We start from the raw sequence: 22,594 nt of genomic DNA on the forward strand, positions 1-22,594 counted from the left end.
GAAACATTTCTATCTGTCTGGCCAGACGAGGAACACAAAGAGGGGCTGGGGAACACAAACGGATAACGTTATCACTGCTTGTAGATAGTTTCTTTGCCTAATCTGCAATTTTAAAGAAACCGGATCTGTAATGGAAACCTGGAAAGTCAGAGACAGTTAATTAAAGGCAATAATAATGGAGTTCACTGTATAATCTGCGTCTGCACCAAAACATTTCTCAATAACCACTTTTCATCTCATTGCTTAAGTTTAGCTAACTTTCCCATTTTTAGTCGTGCATTTCATCACATTTTTCCATGGCTTTGTTGAATGTTTCTCTAAAGGCGAAAGCTTTTTAAATGGCATCAAAAGAGCAGCAGAAGACACTACAAACTGCACAACTGATCAGTGGTGGAAGAAGTATTATTACACAGAAATAATATCAGTAAAAAGGAATTACAGTATCAAAAGCAAACATTGATTATGCAGAACAGCCTCTTTCAGAGCATTAAATTACAAAGGCCTCAAAGTCTTTCATCTCGTGCACAGAAGATCTTATTTAAACTTTTGGTTTGACTGATCTTTCACACTGAATGCTACACATTAGGAACCCAGAGGGACACTGAATGAATGAATGAATGAATGAATGAATGAATGAATCCTGAGCAGTTACCTTGGCTGTAGTACATAGATAAACTATAAAGACCATGTCAGAGCACAGTTAACCAGACACTGAGTCACAGACAGTCAGTGTGATGTGCTTTAGCTCTTTATGACTACTGCAAATACTGACACAAGTACAAATATGTAAACTGAAATAGCTTTTGGTTTAGCACAACTCAGTTAAACCATCTGACCCCTGGTGGCTGTTAAGAGGTATGGCAATGTCAGTAGATCCATTTACATGATAAAGAAATTCGTAAATAATTGCTTTAACCACAAACATGCCCAAATCTTTGTGACCTCACATATCAGTGTCCGTGTAGAGACTCAGCAGTATAACCGTGTGTGTTTGTGAGTATTTCCTGTAGTGCTTTCAGAACTGGGCGCATTTCAAACTAAGAGTCTTTGACGAGGCGGGAAGGCTTTAAAACAAAAGTGATTAAAACTTGACCAAATCCTGGATTGATTGGCCTGGATCCCCAGTGGAGTGAGTCCAGAGAACAAGCTTCATTGTGGTGACGGCAGTCATCCAGCACAATAAACTCAACCGAGACCTTCGCAGGACAAAATCAATGGTTTCATTATCAGCTTAATTACTTGATACCATGATATCCTCGACGCTGCTGTCACCATCGTCTCTTGCCGTTTTAATGACGGCCTGAGAGATACTGGACTTGTTTCAAAGAGGAAGAAAATTACTGTAAGCAATATCACCGTCAAACTAAATTGAATCTATGGGAAACTGAGATTGCCACTAAATCCTTCCCTGATACGACGGCATTATCTTCAACAAGTTTAGAGTTTCAGGAAAACATAACAAGAAAAGGTGCTTCGGCGTCTGAGAGCACAGCCTAAAATGTGGAATCATGTGGGTCAAGACGTCAGCTACAGGTTAAGAGTGAGAAATGTGAGGCCAATCAGAGGTAGCTGAAAACGCAGCCATTACTGAGCAGCAGGAAGCGACGGTGCCAGCGAACACACCATCCACTGATTTGCATCTCAAACATCTTTCTGTGAGATTCTCTCAAAAATGCTGGCTGCACTTCTCCGCTGATGGGGAGCTCCGTAATCTAGATAAGAGGTTTCTGCTGACCTTCCCCGCCCCGGACTGTCAGAGCGACAGATCGTTATCATCTCTAATGAATTCTGGAGCAGGAAAAAAATGGTGCACAGACATGTAAAGCGCACATTAATCTTGCAGCTGCGATGCAGGAGGTCTATTAGCGGTCTCGCTGCCACATACGAGGCTGGAAAGATCATGAACTAATGTGGTTTGCTGCTATATAAGTTTTTGCTTTTCCTATAGAAAAGCAGTTTTAGCCATTTTACCTTTTATGCAAATACTGAAGACTAAATTCAGATTTCTGTAGTTCTGCAAATGCACTGACTTTAACTCTGCCTAATAAAATTCGACATGAAGTAAATTGCAAACTGAAGCCCACCTCACAGCCGGTCCCTCCTCAGACGCAGTTGGCAGGATGAGGCAGAAAAGTTACTGTAATTATTCTCCAACTTAAGGGGACTTTTTGCTTCCCTCCACCCCATGACGGAGCCGGTAAGCACATCTGAATATTAATGGAACAGTTGCCTTGAACAGCAGGCGTTTGTCAGGAACTTGGATCAGATTCATCACTTTAACCTACTCTGCTCCGCTCAGGGACGGATGATGAGTTCCCACAGCACAGCAGCTGGCTTCGGCTCCACAACTCACACTCGAGCGGTTCAAAAGAATGTCAACACAAGTGTTAAAGTGAAAGTACGAGAAAGGAAACTCAATGCATGCACGTCTAAGTTACTACAAATTCTCATTTTGATTTTTCTGCATGTGTATTTTGTTAAAAAGACAGTTTTTCTACCCATGCCTGTTCTAAAGAGGTTGGGTCGGACTTTACCTGGAAAGCAGCCAGGCATTTTTCTGCCTGCTAGCAGAGGATGTAGTACTTTACATACATTTGGTCTAACCATAGCTAGCTTGCTAATCAAGCTAACCTTAGCTCCACAAATTAGGACTGTCTCTGGATTACATTTTAGTATATACGTCTACAACTCAGCCTTGTGTAAGATATCTTAGAAAGATTCTTGACAGTCACAAACATGATGCTAAAAGACTGAGCTAAAGCTAAATGTCCAAGGAACTAACTTACCCGCATGATAAGGAAAACGTTTTTCCTTGATATCTGTGCTTCTACCATGGTCTCCTTTTCTGTTCGTTTCAATTGCATTTATTGTTGATGTACAAATTGATGTGTAAAAAATAGACTCGGTGCATATCCTCCACAGAGGGACGCTTCTGAAACAGATGCTAAGCACCCTGTGGAATTGCACGCATTGTCTCGAATAGCAGCAATCACCTCCGTCAGACGCGGTGTGGACGTAACTTGACTGGTGGAATTCAGGGGTAACGCTGGAAGCTAATTATCAAAATGCTCCTTCCCTGAGAAGTAGGACGTAGTTACTGCTGTCAAGCTTGTTAGCCAGACATGCTAACAAGTGTTGCTCATGTTAAAGCCGATACACCTGATTTAACTGATTCCTTACACTCTTCTCTTGTGTTTTTGGTTCTGGGGAGGCTAACAGACCTGCTGCGCGCAGCTAGTTGCTAAGCTATGACTGGAAGATAGTTGGGTGGGCTTTAGCAAACGGTCCATTTGAGCGCTTATCAAAAGTGTCAACAATGATTCATATTTCTGGTTTCTCAGCAGTTCTCTATCTCCCTGTTGATACATTACACACGGTGAGTGGGAATATGGGAAAATCACAGATTCTAAACACCTTCTCTGTTTACCTGTCAGAATCTCAGCTCCATCATCCTTTACATACACGTTTGTCCCACTCTACTGTCAACAGACTGTAAAACCATTAGACCTGGTTACTCCGTAATGCTAACAACCATTAAGGTTGACTGATGGCTCAGTGTGGCGTCGGCTGTATTTGCACGCGTCTCAGCGGCTCATGTTTATCCATCAGGGAGATACAGCTCACAAAGCTTCACAGCACCTCTGATGAATTTCATGCAGCATACCTAATCGGATATAGCGTGATTGACTAGACTGGACATTTAAGGCTGGTGAACGTATCCAAAATCCTTGTGGACACCCAAACATCACATCCATATCTGACTGTTGGACATTTCATTCCAAAACCATAGACATTAAGCTGATACTATACCAGCCTCCACTCTCTTGGGAAAGACTTTCCACAAGATTCTGGAAACTGGCTACAGGGATTTGCTGCCATTCAGCAACAAGAGCATCAGTGAGGTGAGGCGATAAGGCCTGGATTCCAGTCCATGCCAAAGGCTTGGGATGGGGCTCTGTGCAAACCAGTCAAGTTCTTCCACACCAAACTGGAAAAGCAATTTCTTTATGTGCACGAGGGCAGTCATGTTGAAACAGGGAAGGGCCCATCTTAAACTGTTGCCACAGTGTGTGTGGGGAGGGGGGTGGGTGTCCATACACTTCGTCGTTATGAACAGAAATCAGTGTTATTGTCAAGCACTTCTGTCTGTCTGTCTGTCTGTCTGTCTGTCTGTCTGTAGGCATTATGCATTCTGCCCTTTCATGATGCCTCTTTGACACAGCACCAGAGCACATCTGCAGCTTTACCGCCTGACATTATGATTCATAAAGAGCATTCATTCACTTAAACAAAACAACACTAATTACCTAACATATAGCTATACAGTATTAAGATCTTCCATGGAAGTTTACACGTCAGCGAATAATGAAACATGCCAGCAAAGCTCCCTTCCTGTCATCCTCTTTGTAATTTTTGCTTCTTTGAAATGAGCTGCATTCAGACGTGCCACTGGAAAAGGCTTTCTTTCATTACCAGTCAAGGCCCGTGGATGCCAGATATCTTCTGTGAACGCCCATTTGGGAAGATTAACTACAGGAATATGCTTTAGTGTCTGATAACGGGAGAGTCATATCACATCGCCCAAGGTGGTTTCTGGGGCAACAGCGTGGCCATCAATCAGCTGGCTGTAATCTCACTAGAAATCGTTGTCAGCATGCAAATTAGTGTCACATTTCACACACTGCCTGTGTGTACACACCAGGAAAACTGGAAAATGTCTGGTAAATAACACTGTAAAACAGGATCTATACTGTGTAGGAATATGTAAAGAAAGTGATTGTACAGAATGTGCGGCAGATGTGTGAAATGTGTGTGTGGAGATGACATCTAACTGGATTTCACTGGAGTTAAAAGGAAAATTTTCCTCGACGCTGGCATTAACATAGTCATCACACAACCGTGCAACAGCATGACACCCTTTGTGCAGACTGTGTGTATAAAACACTGCGAGTCAAAGCAGTGAGGCTCATTTCTCATCATGTTGCATTGCAGCAAACCAACAGGCCAAACACAGCCTGGATGTTGTTTTTGGAAATCAGGTGAAATTCCGCGATCGTTGATCACGTTGACCTGCGGGCAGCGGTGCATTTCAGCTGCAAATGTCTCTGTGTGGGGTCAATATCAGAATGATGGATGACAGCAACGTCCAAGGCCTTTCATTTTTCAACCTTGTGAGATGCATCCAGTGGACAGGCTCCTGGAAATTACTGTGCCTGGCCAAAAAAAACAGTCCTGCATGAAAAGCCTCTTCAAACTACATGTTTTTTTTGCACAAATAAATGAGAAAAAACATGTAATTAGTCAGAGGTGCTGGTGAACAGAGCAGGCTTCCCCTGTTTCCAGTCTTTGTGCTAAGATAAGATATTGAATGCTGACAGTAGTTTCATTCATCAAGTTCATTATTGTCATACACACCATACAACAAACACAGTGAAGGAGTGGCTGACAATGAAATTCTTGCTGCAGATATGAATAAAGGTCTGAAGAAAAATCATGTAGCGGAACAAAATCAAAATATAATCTAAGACAGAAAGTAAAGGGCTACAATATAATACAAAAATATGTGTAAAAAATAAAATATAATAAATATTTATATAAATATATAAATATATACGCTGAGATGTCAACAGGTTGTAAACAGTAAGTAATCAGGAGAACAGTAACAAACAGTAAGTAGCCTATTATATAAGTACAAGTATGGCAGTGGTATGAAGTAGTGAAGTGTAAAGTCACGTCCATGTATCACTACAGGATGAGGGAGGTGATACAGAGGCAACTTCAAGCTTTTTGCATTTACTGCACAGACATGAGAGCGGTATCAATCCTCTCATCAAACTCTCAGCAGGAAAGCAAATAAGCATATTTACCAGAACGCTGAACTACTGCTTCAATGATACAAGTCCCAGATTCCCATTCAGAACGACAAGAGCATCAATCACTGGAGCAGCAAACAAGCCTTGAGCGGCTACTTTCAGAGCGCCACCAAACAAGCCTGAGCTGAGAAGATTCATGGCATCCAGTCGTTTTAATAAAGAAGGCTAAACTGGACAGTTATCTACGTTTTCTGACACACATCTAACGTTGTCTTCTGCATCACATCCAGTGCGTCCACGCCTCATAGACACCGCCGCTAACGATGGAAAGTAATACATAAAGAGGTGATTAAAGATCGCAAATGCAGAGAGTGATTACTGCTGCGAAATGTCGGCCATAAATAGAGCCAAAGATGATGTTTGACGTAAAGGAGGAGCCTCTAACTTTAAACTGCAGGCTTCTGGTCCCATGCACAGTCCGCTCATTAAGACATATATTAACTTCATCATTAAGAGAAGAGTTAATGATGCTAAGAGATTAATCCCTGAGGCACCATCTTTCTGAGGAATATCATGCAACAGACGGCGCACTTGTATGCGCTGCAGGTCCGCGAGAACACACTAAAGCAGGTTAGCCTAACGGACAGGGCTGAGTGGGCTGTTTTTTGACACTGCACCTGCATATCTGTCCCACTTTCTGCTGTTGTCTACAGCTTGCGGCTCATTTTAGATTGCACTGTCTCTGGAGGCGCAAAAGCCATTAAGTGAAACTAATACAAACAGGCAGCGAGGTGAGGTTCAACAGTAGTGAAATATCAGAAAGTATTCTGCTTTTGTTAAACTTTAATGGTGGCTCAAGTTTTGAACTGAGTTGAAAAGATGGTTGATGGCTTTACTGATCCCTTCATCTCTCTGATTCTTTGCCATTTTGCCACAAAACCACTCGTTATTACTGGCTGACAGTACACAGCTTTGGCCCTTTGCACTTTATCCATCTGTATTAATGTGCCAGTGTGCTCATAGATGTTTTGGCTACACGGATTGGATCTTTGTTTGCATGTCTCCTGAGGATGATTTACAAAGCATTGATTTGGAGGCTCACAGACTGGAGCACAATAAAACCGTTGTTTATGTTCAGGCGGCGAGTGTTCATTGTCAAGGGGAGCAGCATCTTGTTTTAGGGCAATGTAGAGTACCGAGGGAGTTAACACGACAAATCATCTCTTTTTAACTGGCCGGGACACGAGGACAGATGACGCTCGGGCGATCGGTTATACACCAGCTTTTTGCAATAAGTCAATAAAATCTCCTCCGCCAGTTATATGAAAATGGGCCGTGGCAGGGCCGTGCTATACATTCCAATAAAGGCTGCAGATTGGAAGTGCAGTGAGACAAGGACAGAGCTCGGAAAACAATATGTTAAAGTCACGGCCAAGCCAGCAGAGTGCCAAGTAATCAGGCCAAATAGGGCTAAATGACTGCCTTAGTTCAAATGATTATGTGGTGCACATATGGAGGGGCTTAAATTCACTTTTAAAGGTGCTAATGAAAATCCATGCGCTATTAAAGTGACAATTTAAACACATATACTGGCACAAAATCTATTTCTAACACAACACATTATTTATAAAAGGTAACAAAACCCCTTTGATTGCTTTGAATTAAAAAAAATACCCTCTGGATTATAAAAAAGAAACCATTTCATTCTTGAAAGCAGAGAAAGGAGCAAAAACAAAGACAAAAACAAAAGGCTGCACCTTTTAAACCAGGAAGCCAAAACTCCCTGATTGTGCAACACACCTTAAAATTGGAGGGTTGCGAGCGTGCTGGAGTTTAGCTGATCACATTCAAAGCATGTACAAAGCTAATATGCTTTCACCTGAAATCAAGTGAAGTGATTCTAATTAAAGGATTTGACCCGAAGGTTTCTTTGTTGCTCAGTGTAAGTAAGTGTGCGGAGACACGCATGGACAACCAGGAGCTAACATAAGGTCTTCAAGAGCTTACTGCTGAAAGGCTCAGCTTAGGGAAGGGATATAAAAAGGGATTTCAAAGACCTAGATATTCCCTGGAACACACTTGGGACTATAATGAAGAAGAGGAATTACGGCATCGCCAAAAATGGTTCCATATAACGGGTCTATGTAGAAAGGTCTTTCCAGCTCTGTAAAGGGCCTTTGTGGTTATTTCAGAAGACTTCGGGCTTCCCAGCAAACTTCAAATCAAAGTACAGAAACGGCTGCACTGCACTAAATGAATCAAATGGCATTTTCTTTACTTTGACTAACACGTCATGAGAAGACTGGAAAAGTCACGCTGATCGATAACAATAAATCGGCTAATAACAATATTAAATAACACAAATTCATCTTCAAATGCCAGGGCAGATAAGCTCCATCGATTTCCTTCTTCATACCACCAGGTCGGGCTGTGAACTTAAAAATAAACCTTTTTGCAAGAGCAGGGAAGACATTTTGTTTCAGAGACAGCGACCAACGAACTGGACGTATATATTTCCTGAAGTATCCGCCGGTAGCCTCACGAAGCCAGCCCACACATTTCACATCACTCACTGAGGTCTGGAATGGCTCAATGTGCATTTGTTTAATAAGCTACGGGCGCAGTTATGGATCCCAGTGGGATGATGGGAAGAAGTGCTGTGAGCCAACTGCCAAACCTTAATGTTGAAAGGGAAAATCCACCCCCTCATAGCATATACATGGTTCTGTTCCAGTTATTCTGGATATTGAAGCATCTGCAGCACAACACCAGTGACTGATGTTATCCGGGTCAAACATTTGCAGTTGGTCCACTGACAGTGAATTTGACATCGACCCTGTGAGCTTAAAGAGGTGCATTTAAGATATTCCACCCAAATTAGCTCCAAATGTATGAATCAGAAAATGCTCCAATGCCAGCTGCTACTGTTGATGTCACAATGTGCTGCAAGTTGTTTTTAAGTCAAGTTCAGTAATTCCTAAATGACAAAACAAGTTAAATGTTAATGCATTCCTAAAAAAGACGTATGAGCATCTTGTATAGCAGATTTGCAGTGTTTTGTTTTGCTTTAGATACGACTGCAAACACAAACAGACCTACAATCATCCCAAGTCATGCTTCTTAACCTTAAACTCTACAGCAGAAAGGTTAGGGTTAGAGGTTAGGGTTAGAGGTTAGGGTTAGCATTTGCTTGCTTGAACTGAATATCCAGAACTGTGCAATAACAAATTGGCTTCAAGTTGAGACAAGACAAAATAAGATGCTGATACAACTATGAAGCTCGTTACAAAACACTGTTTAACCCTCCAAAACGTTACGTAGCAATCCAGCTATGCTGCATTAGCGCTGTAGCCTTTGATGTAACACCACTGGAAGTCGTGCACCAACCAACACAGAACGCTTTACCTTTGCCATTGGAGACATTCAAAGCACATATCTTAGCCTTATTTAACCAGGGGAGGCCATTGAGAGCAATGAAGCCCTGACAACAACACGGAGAAATTTCATCTTATAATACATATAAAACAATGGAGGGACACACAGGATTCAGAAGATAACTGACATATATTGCGTCTACTACTAATATCCTTGCTAAATAAAGAAAAATTAAATGAAGTCTTAGAACAAACAGGCAAAGAACAACATGAGAGCTGACATTCTTCAAATGAGACACCACCGCCCCACGTCCATCAAAAGAGATTGAAATTGATTCAAAGGGATCAGCTTGTTCAGAGTTTCTGCAGGTTGCTCCATTTGTGCTTTGCATGGGATTTTAGAGCCAGTTTCTCAGTCTCAGTATTGACGCGGTGATCCTCGACGGCCAGACAGTCTCAGGACCTCATGCGGTGCGAGCTTGATTTATAGTTAAGAAGACATGAGAGGTACTCAGGTAGATGCCAAGAGGGCCTTTACAGATGACGAGTGCAGCGCAGTTCTCCTCTGACTGCTAACGACCAACACCCAACTTTCTCATACAGTGAGCATTGATGCGTTCTAAAACCATCCCCAGTTATGAACCAAAGGGCAGAATGATAGACTGCATGTATGGGTTTAAGAGCGGAGGCAGAAGCGTGCATATAAATTACATCACCACAGTCCATAACGGGTAAAAAGGCTGACAATTTGTTTTCTGCAGGTTTGACTAATACCAGTCTGGTTTCCATAAAAAATGCCAGTTTTCCTTTTGAAGGCTTAGTCAGTTCATTAATGTGTTTTTAAAGCGCAGCTTGTCATCCAGCCAGGAGTCATTTATCACAGGATGCTCCTTCGGTTGGACTCGCATTAAGAGCAGTTATATTCATTTCAGTGAGTCTGTCAGTTTTCTAACATTTAAGATCAATCAAAGTTTGCTGTAAAGAGATCAAAATACAAACTTTGAACCGCCTGGGCAACAGAGGGCGCTGTTGTGCATAGAATGTCATCTGTGTACAGATGAACAGAACCCTGTGGCACACCTTTGTTAGCACGTGTGACAGTGGACTGATAACCATCAGCCACAAGACACAATGCAAACCGATTAAATGATTCTTCATCACATCCAAGAGAATCCAGAAACTTCAAAAGCATCTGAAGATCAACAGTATCGACAGCCTCAGACAAGTCACGAAACAAGCTGAGGAAAAGTAAAGCTCTGCTGAAACGCTCCACTTTAACATATTTCTCTGTGCACCCAGAGGCTGAAAGGCTGGACAACTGAATAATTGTCTTAAAGGTCTGTCACACTGCATAGCTGTCGCTTTCAACACGTCATTACGTATCACATCCTGTCCCCATTTTTCCCAGAGAAAAACTGTTTTAAGACTAACTGACGACTGATGAGGATCAAGAACTTTGGCAGTGCTGTGTGTTTTTATGGCTCTGTGGATACTGCTGCTGTACAAAGCTGCGTTTATATTTAACTTTTCGCCATTTTCTAAAATAATACAGTTGAAAAACATGTGCAGCACAGAGCACACAGCCAGAATAAACCCATAAAGAGGTACAGCTATTTGTATGCATCTCTCTGGATATGTGACCAAGGCCATTCAGCACATAAGTTTGCCCAGAGCGCTCGTGCGTGGGTTGAGGGAAGATAAGGATAAACAGTGCGACTGAAGAAGCAGAGAGAGGTCTTTATTCTTCATCTGAATTTCCAGTCCGAGTGCAAGTATAGTACGTTACAACTGCAGGATCAAACGCGCTGACAACACAACAACAACACAAAGGATCCTCTTTATTTTCATATTCCCTTTCATGTGAAAGTCAATGCAATAGCAGAATGAATACAATTATGGTTTGCTGAGAGTAGCCGAGGTCCTGCTGTCTTATATGATGAGGTGGAAAGTCCCACTGTGTCTCTCTCAGGGAGCAGAGTGATGTTAGACTGTCGCTGTATGAAACAAACTGCAGCCTGTAAACAGTTGCAATCACGGTTTGCTGCAAAAGTCCACGCAATCTTTCTAAAAACAGCAAAATTAAACTCTTCATAATGCAAACCGCTTCATTTCAGGCTCACCATTAAGAAAGCATTCGTTTAATGATTCATTTCAGATGGCTCATTATGCACAGCTCACTGAAGATCATGGACTCCTTCATCCAGCAGAGGGCAAACTCCACCCTGACCTGGAGCCCTCAGCTCTTGCATGTCAGCGCATTGCAATATTCTAGCCAATCTCCTCTTCCTGAAAAAGGGCTCATTTGCGTCATATGTCCATAAAAGTGGCATTAAAAGGGGTAAAATCCATTGCGACAGGCTGTGACGGCATGAGACACTCTTGATGCAGCCAGTTCAGTGTGCTTTGATGGGTACTGAGGCCTCCGGGGGCTCATAGTGGATATGCTTGTGATTTTAGACATGGCTCAAGTGTCTATCTCCCGACCAGCGGCGGCTGTTTACTGTTGTGGTGCCATTTGTCTCATAGGGCCTTGTTGACTGCTTGTGATACGCCACCAGATGGGCTGTCATGACCCAAGCATTTTGCCAAGCCAAGCACTCACTCAAAGGGTCAGGGAGGTCTGGGTGACTCGTGCAATTACACTCCCCGCGGTGTCAATCATCCCCAGGAAAACACAGAGCCGCGGCCGAGCTGTTGCAGCCACGCGGCACCAACACAGCGTTCCGACCCCGAACGTGCGTGCACGTAGACACCGCGTTGTGTTTCCGTGTTTTTCTCGGGCTAACATACGGTCCTAAAGCTCCTGTTTCCACCAGGATTTCCTCTGTGCAGTGTGAGCTCAGGCAGGGGAGCTGGGCTGCACCGCCAAATGATTCAGTGCACCACAAACAGAAGTGCCACTACAGCAGAATTAACAATCTGCAACACATTTAAGAAAAACCACTTCACCTACTGGTGTTAAAAGTGAGAGAAATCTATTCTCTGTGTGTTGCATTATTCATTTCACAGGGGTAGAGCTCTGAGATGTGGCTCCAAATGTAATCTCATTGTGTACACTCTAAACAAGTTCCCAGATAAATACAGAGACAGGCACAAGGTGGGTTTGTTTTTTCCAGACACAGAGTCAAAGTCTTCCTCACGTCACTGCCAGACAGCAGCTTTTATGTGTTTGAGACCAGCATGAAAGAGCAACTTCAAAAGCAAAGACGCAGCACTGCAAAGGCCACTACTGTGCAGCAGGGATGGGTTCAGTCCGACCAATGGCGGGGCCCCGTTCTCAGGAGTCGTCATGAGGAGAAAAAGATTACTGGTGCTAATGAGCAGGAGAACACCTCCAGTGGAGAAATCCAAAGTGCAAAGATGATTGAGACAGACGTTCTCCTGCCATTTCACTTCGGGTGCAAAAAAAAAAAAAAAAAAAAATCAATGATCATTTCCATAGACTCCAGCGAGGGAGTCGGAGTGATAACGGTGCATTACAATGGCCTGCAGTGTAATGAGAGCAGGGATCAATACTTGGCACATTTGCGCTGGTGTTTGCCCCGCTGTTGGCCAACAAAGCTGCGGTAATTAAGAAGTCTACCCTCAATCCAAAAACCTCTCAGCTTAGCTCCTGTGCTGCTTGAAATATCCGTTTAGCATCGGTGCGCTCTGAATAACGGGCTCAATAACTGCTTTAGCTTTAAAAAATCATAATGACAGACAAATAAGCCTCAGGGAACCTCCAATTATTTGAAAAGACAAAAGTCCAATACCTTTAAACAGCAGGTTCAGTCAAGTGATCAATTTATATTTGGGCAGCAGCAGTTAATACATATTCATTGTAGGGGACCATCAATTTAGTCGTGTTTTTCCCCGAGTCCCACAAATTAAACTTTCATATTCTCATTATGAAACTATAATCAGAAGAACTGGGGGATTTTCTGGGCTTTGCAGATGCAGAGATTAGCAAAGTTGCAAATGGTTGTGAAACTGGGGGAAGCTAATTGGGATTTAGTGTGCGCACGCAGGACTGCAGGGCTGTCAAGGGCCAAGATAATCAAACTAGCCTGCTGTGACGGAGACAAAAGGAAAGGAGCGGCAAGAACCATGGAGTCAAAAATAAGCTAAGCTCTGAACTGATCTCAGAGCAAGGGGAATCTCACAAGCTGCGAAAATCCTTGATTTATTAAAAGCAGCCAAAATACAACTGCACTCCTGACAGAACAAGCAGTGGAAACAGTTCATTTTATCATGAAAGGACAGAGTTATAAATGGCTGATCGAGCCAAAGGAGAGACAGGAAAGGATTAAAGAGGTGGAACAACAATGCAAAATAAACCACGTAGTCAAACTGCTAATGGCTAGAAAATGTCTCGTCTAATTATGTATAATGTCTTTATTAGACTGTTTTCAGTCAGAGTCAATCAAACTACAGTTTGACACAAAAGATAATAATGGATTTAAAAATAAGTGTTTCAAAAATAATACACTTTAAAAAAAATCTATTCTAGTAAGTCAAAGCAAGACTCCCTGACAGGTCCACGTCCTGCAGTACCACACTGCCCTCTAGTGGCTCTGTCACGTCCCGACATCACGGAGAGACTGCAATGCAATATCATCCCCTCCTCAGTCTGATCTCCCACTCACTTAAGACACATAATACACTCCGAGTGGAGTCTGAATGCTTGTTTTCATCCCACAAATGAGGTCAAACATCAACAATACTGCAGCTGCATGACGCCGTCTGCATTTTTCATACAGCAACAGCCAATCTGGTTAGAGGTCGTTATGCGCTGCAGTGTCCTTGTGTTACGACTTCTTTTCTTCTGCTCTGCTGATCTAAACGGGACCGTGAACTACTGTGGATGCTTAACGTGAACTGTTATATAATCCTAAACGATTCAATTAAAAGCACTAAATACTCAGCACCTCCCTCACAATGAGAGGCAGCTTGTGCTTCCAACTGGAGCGTCTCAGAGACTTAAAGGAAAATTCCAGCCTCATATTCTTACACTAGATACAGTTTGAGCACCGAAACTACTGACTCGTAACTATTGATTAATCTGGTGCTTATGTTCTTGATTAATTATTTAATCTGATCCATAAAATGTGAGAAAACAGTCAAAAATCTCCACATTAACTCTCAAAATATCATGTTTTATCAAACCATCAGTCCAAAAGGATATTCAGTTTATCAATGAATCAGCTCACTGCAGCTCTTCTAGACATCATCACTTTAAGTTCTTCAGAGGTAAAGATTCATGTTCACGTGTTCAGATTCTGAAAAACTTTACTGATCCCTGGAGGGAAATTGCTCGCAGCAGAGCTAACATTTAAAGTCCTCCGCTCACTGAAACTGCCTCATCTCTGCTGCTGCTAATGACCTCCTACATTTCCCAGAAGGCCTCTGAACAACCCCCAGAAAAAGGAGCCCCTCTCTGTGCAGGTAGATGAGAGTGAAAGTGTGCGAAGTGAGCACAGCGGGAACAGTTCGATGGTTAAAATGAATAAAAAGCCGTTGAAGGAGCTCCGAGGTGCTGCCGCAATGCATGATGGGGGCTGGAGGACGCGGCGTACTGTTGGCGTTGCAACTAACCGGAACATCCTTTTGCATTTCTCCGTTGAGCCAGCGGGCCAGGGGAATGACAAAAACACCAAACTACAACATGGGTGCAAGGACGCTGCTCGCATGGCCAACGGCTTCGTCTAAGTCTTATTTTAAAGGTTAGAGCCAGTTTTATCTTTTAAAAACAGCAAACTGCACAAAACGCATTGGACGGAATTCTCAAGGATCCTAAAATAATCTCGAGACACAGCACACTCGCTCTGCTCTCCTTTCAGGTGTTTAGAAACCTGTCAAAGCTCGTCACGAGCTGATGACCATGCGAGGCTTATCCTGTCGAGAGGCTCGCAGAACACATGCAGACCTAATCAGAGTGTCATTAATCCACAACGAAACGTCTCTGTGGCCGACTGTCAACATGACTGGAAATAGAAACTCCGCAGAGAGAGAGAGGACTCATCAAAGAGAAGCGCTCAGCAGCACCAAAGCTTTAAACAGGCAACAAAACACAAACAGTTTGAAACTGCAGACGATTCAGCCGGCGGGCTAAAAGCGGCCGCGGGACAGATAATGAAAGGGACACTGCTGTCTGGAGACCAGAGTGTCTGGAGAGGTGTTTAATCTCAATCTATTTTCTCTCTCAAAGTTGATGTGTAAGAGGAGATGAAACGGCCCAAAATTAGAACAAGCAGTGAGTGAAAGCTCCTGTGAATTTTGAAGCACGGACAACAAAATTCCCCCGCTGAACGGAAACCGCAGGGAGCGCCGCAGACACGAGGCACAGGACGGACGCACACACACAACACACGCATTCATGTCAAATCTGAGATTCTGGCTGCGACTTCCAACATTCCTGTCAGATGAGCCGGAGCAGCTATCATCTAAATCTGTTCATTTGAATCTGTTTGAAACAGGATGTTATTGAGCACTATTGATTATTGAAATGAACAAAGTGGGTTTTTTCCACATGACTGAGCCGGTTTGAACCACCTCGGACAGTTTGGTGACACCACTTGGGAGTGAACGATGCTATGATTAGCACGCTTTATCGACAGTTTAGCCTGTTTAGATGTTACTTTCAGGAATATTTCAGCATATTTATCAACCAGATTTCAACCACTTATTCATCGCGCTTTGGACTGTTCTTCCAATTCTAGCTGTTACTCTTCTTGCCTGCCTGCTTCGAGCTAACTAGCCTGTTCAGCCATTTATCCATTACTGTTAGCTCGCTGTTACACTTACCTGCTAACTTCTGAGTTTTCACACATGTGATCTCAGGTGTTACAGCGGACTCATGATGTGCTCTTTTAAAAAATCATGTCACAATTTTCTATTTTTATTCAATAATAAGTTGAGCTGCTATCTTTCCTTGGACCCCCTGCAACAGCAGAGCTCCTACCACTATTTGAAAATCACTTGATTATGGGATAAAAATCTCTACGGCTCTAAAAAAAGCTTTTTAGCTTCTCAATTTTAATACTTGTCATAAGAGCTGCAACAATTAATCGACTGGTTAGCTATTAAATGAATCTGCAACTATTTAGATAATCGATTAATCTGAGTAATTTTTTTTACAACAAAAGTCAAAATTCTTTGCTTCCAGCTTCTTAAATGTGAATATTTTGTTGTTCTTCACTCCTCTGTGACAGTAAACTGAATATCTTTGGTTATTGAGGGCTTTGAGAAACATTTTATAGACCAAATAGCTAATAAAAAAAACCACCTGACAGGTAACTCTCCAGTGAAGACAACCATCAGACCGAGCCCGACTCGTCATCCTCTGGCATTCATGCTGCGTTCTGCGCATTAAAAACCAAACTCAGCAAAAGAAATCACACACACAGCAGTGCCTGATGGAACAATCATGCATTTTGCAGGCTCCCTTTTCTGCATGCTTTAAATTCATGACCACAAGGGTTTTATTGTGAAGTTCCCAGTGCGAAGCCTCACGGCCTGTTTCATCACACGCAGAAAGAAAACAAGCGTGTGTGTCAGTTCCACTCAGAGCGTCAACTTAACGGGCAGCATGCAGCAGTGTGTGTTAACACACGCCCATCAGGACTCATTAGCACATCCTTCTGCACACCTCTACGAGTGCACCTGAGCCATCAATACGCATCAACTCCAAATATTTGTAGCTGAAAAATCAATATTTGTAAGCAGTGGGAACTCTGCTGTGGATGCTCCATGTGTCAGAGCTGCTGCTGATAAATAAGCTTTCACACTTCATCTCTGCTCCTGGTGCATGTTGACAGAGCCAGATGTGTTGGGAATGAGAGCAGCTCAAAACACACACACACACACACACACACACACACACACACACACACACACACACACACACACACACACCAGAGCCTGTCTCTCCTCTAATGGTTTCCACTGGAAAGACTCTATCATGCAGTCCCCCTTTTCTCCTCACTCCCTTTCCTCCCACGTTCTCCAGCTTTTCTCCCCTATCCTTCCTTTCATCCCACCTCCACTCTTCTCACCCTCACCCCCCCCCGAATCCACATCCACTCAGCAGCAGTGGAAGCGGCCTTGCAATGTGGGTCACGGGCTTGGTTAAACAGTGTCTTTGTGGTGGTGTCACCATCTCAGACCTGAGCAGATGACCGTGGACTAACTGATGAAGAGGTCTGAGGTGTGAGGAGCAGGAACTGAGCGGCCAGCTGTTAAATGCATCACTTACTGCTTTGAGAAAAAACTTGCAAAAGGAAGCTTTTTGTTTGTTTGTTTGTTTGTTTTTTTTGGCAAATTGGCCTGTCTTGCACAAAACAGTCCGATATTCCTACAAATCGACAACTAACATCTCCCACTTTCATTCAGCTGATCATTGCAGACAATCTATCAGATCTCCACAGCTCACTGCTGGAAACATCGTGCACGAAGCTTTTCTTTGGCTCGCACTCAGTATCTCTGCCTCCGGAGCTGCACCGTGCCTGGACGCACGGAAGAAGCGTCCTACCACAAATCTCAACTCCCCTGAACGAGTCTTTCTTACCTTTCCTCCCTTGGAGCACCTGCGGTACGCATTTGTGGCGCCTGCCGTTTGGTTCATGGCGGAAACTTCTGCGAAAAAGCAACAAAGTAATGCACTTTTTTTTTCTGACGAGCTGAAAGTTGGAGTCAGATTCAAGCAGGCGAGCTGAGGAATGTTTGGTTTACCTGGCGCGCGGGATCGCCCTCGTTATCGGCAAGCAAAGAGCTTGTTTGGCATTCAGAGACGCTTTAAATGTTCCAGGTGTAGTCCAGAGGATTCCGCGAGGTCTCCTGTTTGTTTTTGCGCGCCAAGTGCGGGCGGAAGGACGCGAATGTAAATCCGACGAGAACTTTTCCACCAAATCAACTGGTCAGACTGGGGCTTTCAGAGCGTTTGGTGGCAGGAACTCCTTCGCATTCGCGCGCTTCGCGGATGGTTTTGGACGCACACCCGCTCACTGTGAGGAGCTGTGTGTTTGTGCGTGGCTGTGTGTGAGCGCAGCAATTGCGCAAGCGCATCCCGGCTGACAGCTTGACTGCACGGGGTTGAGGAAGGAGCCTGTCAACAGTGCTCGCCCACTCCACAGCACAGAACAGCAGCGGGGACTGCGAGGTACACTAGCACCATGTATCATGAGGGAAAACATAGAAGTAGGCTGTAGATCTGTCTATGAGAAATGATATTTGATTCTGGCTCTGCTCGGTGATTCTTCCTCTTTCTGATCCAGTAAAAACACCATTTCAGTTTGGTTTGTCTCCCTCCTGTCAAAGCAGCCTAATACCAACACAAAGTGACCTCCATCAAATCAGATAACATGGCTGACACCAACAATTCCACTTGACAAATCATTTGTGACCATCACAATCATTATCTCAACACGAGGAAGTGAATTTGTTTCGATTCAATTAGAGCCTGATGAATGAATGTTACGAGGGCCAGCTCCCACCGACTGTGACAATCAGGTGGACGGGGAGGTGCCCAGCTGTGACGAAGCTGCTGTCACTCACTTTCAGGAAGGTTTGCAGGGCAGGGAGGCAAAAATGAGAGATTACAGCATTGAAACAAACAGGAAGTGTCTGAGAAGGCCTCCTAATGACTCTCCAAGTCTCTGTAACACCACCGGAGGGGTGGACACCATGTTCCCATAAGAAATCTGTGTTATGATGTTGGTGATAGAAGGACTGTGGAACATATTCCCAACAGTGTCACAGCTGTTCAGATGGGATCTGGCAGCTGTGAAGGCCAAAGCCAAAGATTCCCATTATTTTCGCAGTCATTGAACCATGCCGGGCCCCTCGTATGGAGACATCATTTGTTATGTTTTTCCTTCAATTTGTCACCTGTCTTGGACTCAATTATACCAAGACAATATCTGTCCAGCATGTTAATGAATGATCAAAAGACATATGCTGTTACGTATTCCTTCATGCACCTCAGAACATAAATCATGCAGCAAACCGCCGCACAAGCAGAGCCAACACACGTCAGTGAAGGAGGCTTGAGACTGGCTGTTTGAAGGAGCTTGATGTTGTGAATCCACTTCAGTCTCAGGGACGAGTTTGGGGTAGATGGATGTCTCCCTCTCAGGTTGAAGTGGTTTTAGTCACCTGAACCTTAAAAAAAGTGCTGCAGGGATGCTGTGTTTGTGAAAGATTTGGTGGATTGGTTTGCCTTGTAAAACTTCAGTTTAGCCCATTATAATGTGTGTTTAAATGGCCAAACTGAAAGTGTCGCCCCTTCAGCTTTCACCAAAATTGCACAGCTGGCATCTGATAAATTATTTTGTTCTAAATATTTATAATTAATAATTAATCAGAGCCGTTCCTGCAGTCATACAGATATGTGAACGTGTGCCGTGTCATCCTTCAGTTACAGGATGCCTTATGTGCTGAAATGCTGACTTAATTTATGTATTTCATATTAAAATAATTGAAATTCGAATGTTATTTATTCAGCATTTACAGAGTAAAAATCATGTAAAACGTACTGATCTCTCTTTAAAAACTGTCCAAACTCAGCTTCTTTTAAAAACCAATTCTATTGGACCAATCAGAGCATTTGGACTATAAAAATGTGATCAAATATCCATGTTTTGTCGTTATTATTATAAAACAGAGTATTATAGCACAGTGCAGAGTTGTGTATATATATTTGATGATGGGAGACATGAGCAGATCAGCCTTCACCGTCTTGCCCAAGGACACTTCAATAGGATATGTGTCTGCTGACAGACAGACTTTGACTGTTTCAGCCTTCTGTTCTTCTGGTTGCAGGACATCTCGCCCCCCGTTAAATCAGCCTGTTGACAGAATCTATCAGCGGGCCATCAGTCAGCGGGGAAGTCCGGCTGTCAGTGTGTGGACAGTGCTGACCCATGCTGACAGGTAAGGACACCTGAGATTCAGGTTCACCTCCACACTTGAGCCACGCTGTCACGTCCAGGGTTGATGCTGACGCGGGCCTTGGTGTTTTCCCACGGGAGCTCGGGCGCAGAGACACGAACTACAGCGTTAACTAAATGAAGTGTGAACTGAAAGATTGGTGTCGAAGCTCGACTTGAAGCCACATTGAGAAGCTGCGCTTTTGTTGTGTTTCGCTGTGCTTATGCTCCATTTGGCACAACTGCTGACTTACAGTACTTTGCCTGCTTGGTATTCCTTTTCACTACAGTGATTGGGCGCCTCCATTACAGCCATATTGATTGCAGAGCTTATGATGCTTTCCTGTCTGCAGATTTTAGTGTGAAATCAGCAGGTGCCGCGTGAGGCCATTGCATTTAATTAAGGGCCAATCTGTTCGCACAAACTCGCACGCATTGGAGTGTATTTCTACCATCGAGGCTTTGGAGATACTTTAAATTAAAATACTCCTTTAGAATAGACTGACTGAGCTCAAATTACAGATGTAGGAGGTCAGAAAAAACAGTAGTGTGTGTGCTCTGAAAGGTGAACGGTCACACTCTTGAAGAATCACTCGCTGGTAAAAACAATGCTGAACTTAGAAGAAAAAGCATTTGCTGGCTCAGATCGAATGACCTGACGTGCATTCAATCTGCATTCAAAGAAGATGGTTGGAAGTTTGATGTCAAAGTGCAGCTTTTCAGGCGTTTTCAGATGGAACCCAGAGTGAATGTTTAACAGGGCACAGTCACATTCAAAGGCAAAGGAAAGACGCAGGCAGTCCGACTGAAAAGAGTTTAATTACGGGGAAAAAATGATGATTAGCCAACAGAACAGGTCATTTGCCAGTGAGTCCCAAAATGACATGTATGATTGGTGACTAACTTGTGAACAGTCACAGCTTGGTACCTCATGCTAACGATAATAAACACGTGGTTAATGTGAAACGGTCGCAGCTTGGTTAGGTTTAGGCCAAAAAATTTGGTTCGATTTAGGGGAAGATCATAGTTTGGAGGTTTGGATTAAAATAATAACATTAAGTTCAGTTACTTACGTAAGTTTTCTCACGCATGTGACGTAAGTACGGAAAGTTGTCTGAGCTAACTTGCATATATAAGTTAAAATAAGTCAACGTAGACTGTTGGTTTACGAAGTCCACCTCCTCTCCACAGGGATTAACCTGAACCCTTTATACTTTGTCATCCTTTGAAGTCATAATTACTGCAGCCACTGGAGGTCGCTGCTGAACAATAAACGTAAATACAGGTTGTAAGAAGCGACTTGCACGGACGACCTATACGGCTGTTTTTGGGGGAGGACGGTCTGCAGTTATCACAAAATACTACGTCATGAAAGAACCAGCACCAGAGAAAATAGGATACAACAACAACACAACACATCGTAGAGATTTGACGTACAGTCGACAAGCGTTGGTGGTCCAGTTTCACCTGTAACAGACTGCAAAAACACAACACGGTTCAAAATCGTGCAAATCAAAAGGGTCACTTCACTTTAAGCTGAAACACACCTTCAGTGTTTTTCGTGAACAATGTGGCCTTTCATTCAACGTCTCATCATCTGTAGGTCTTTTAAGCACGTGGAACTGGGTTTACCGAATCGGGTCTTTAAGGCTGACAGACAACAGCGGCCTCCTTTAGCCACAGAGGCTGCTGTAGTTTTCAAACATGAATAAACTCAAACACAGTTCATATCGGTCGAGAGCTACCTCCACAGCAGCTTCGGTCTATGGCGATGCCTCATTCACCCACATGCATTCAGTGAAAAAGCAATTCAGACCCAACAAGCAGCACAATGTCGCACAAAAGCTTTTGACTTGGAAATATTAACCTTCAGAAAAGTTTTAAATGGCGAGATGTAAAATTCTGTGTGTCTTTAATGATGTAGGTGGGTGGCTTTCATACGGCAATCCTCTTTCTCCAAAGCCTCTGAATCGACGTGGTACAGATTATTTGGGTTGGATAACCTTTTGATATGCATGTCCTCAGATATTTACGTTGGCGCTCCGCGCTCCTACTGTATACTGTGAATGCTAATGTAGGATGCTGCTTTCTGTGTTGCTGTAACCAGATAATGGATTTATGCATAATAATGTTGGGTCGGGATAATCTCATTTTGGAAGCTTCTCTTTCTTTTTTTTCCCCCTCTGATAGCATCCAAATGTTATAAAAGGCTCTTTTTTCTGGTTCTCTGAACTTTTGGGAGAAAACAGCCTTTCAGATGCTTCAGAGAGGAACATCAAGTTTGATTTGTGTTGGTTTAGATGCGATGATCTGCCATTTTAACCCACAATACTGGTATTTTCAGACTACGTGAGGCTATTTTTCTGTTTTTTGGCATGTAATATTTGGCCTTCATTTGCACATTAGATTAAAATAAGGCTTTTTTTTGCATCTTGCACAAAAAGTCAGTGATTCTAACAGGTAAAAACAGATAATCCAAGTACACACATGTGCTATTAGT

The 22,594-nt window shown here is 43.2% G+C and overlaps 1 protein-coding gene across 1 annotated transcript in view; it reads right to left on the reverse strand.

Moving 5' to 3' along the window:
* dpp6a (dipeptidyl-peptidase 6a) overlaps nt 1-18,174 on the reverse strand; it is a 182,836-nt gene extending 164,662 nt beyond the window's left edge. Inside the window, exons 1-2 of the mRNA XM_076721545.1 lie at nt 17,900-18,174; nt 17,736-17,803 (exon numbers count right to left, since the gene is read on the reverse strand). Coding sequence (XP_076577660.1) covers nt 17,736-17,792 — 57 coding nt within the window. The 5' untranslated portion in view covers nt 17,793-17,803; nt 17,900-18,174. The remainder of the gene's footprint in view (nt 1-17,735; nt 17,804-17,899) is intronic.
* Between the last annotated feature and the right edge of the window lie 4,420 nt (nt 18,175-22,594).

Source organism: Chaetodon auriga, chromosome 21 (genome assembly GCF_051107435.1).
Source record: "Chaetodon auriga isolate fChaAug3 chromosome 21, fChaAug3.hap1, whole genome shotgun sequence".
NCBI classification, from domain to species: Eukaryota; Metazoa; Chordata; class Actinopteri; order Chaetodontiformes; family Chaetodontidae; genus Chaetodon; species Chaetodon auriga.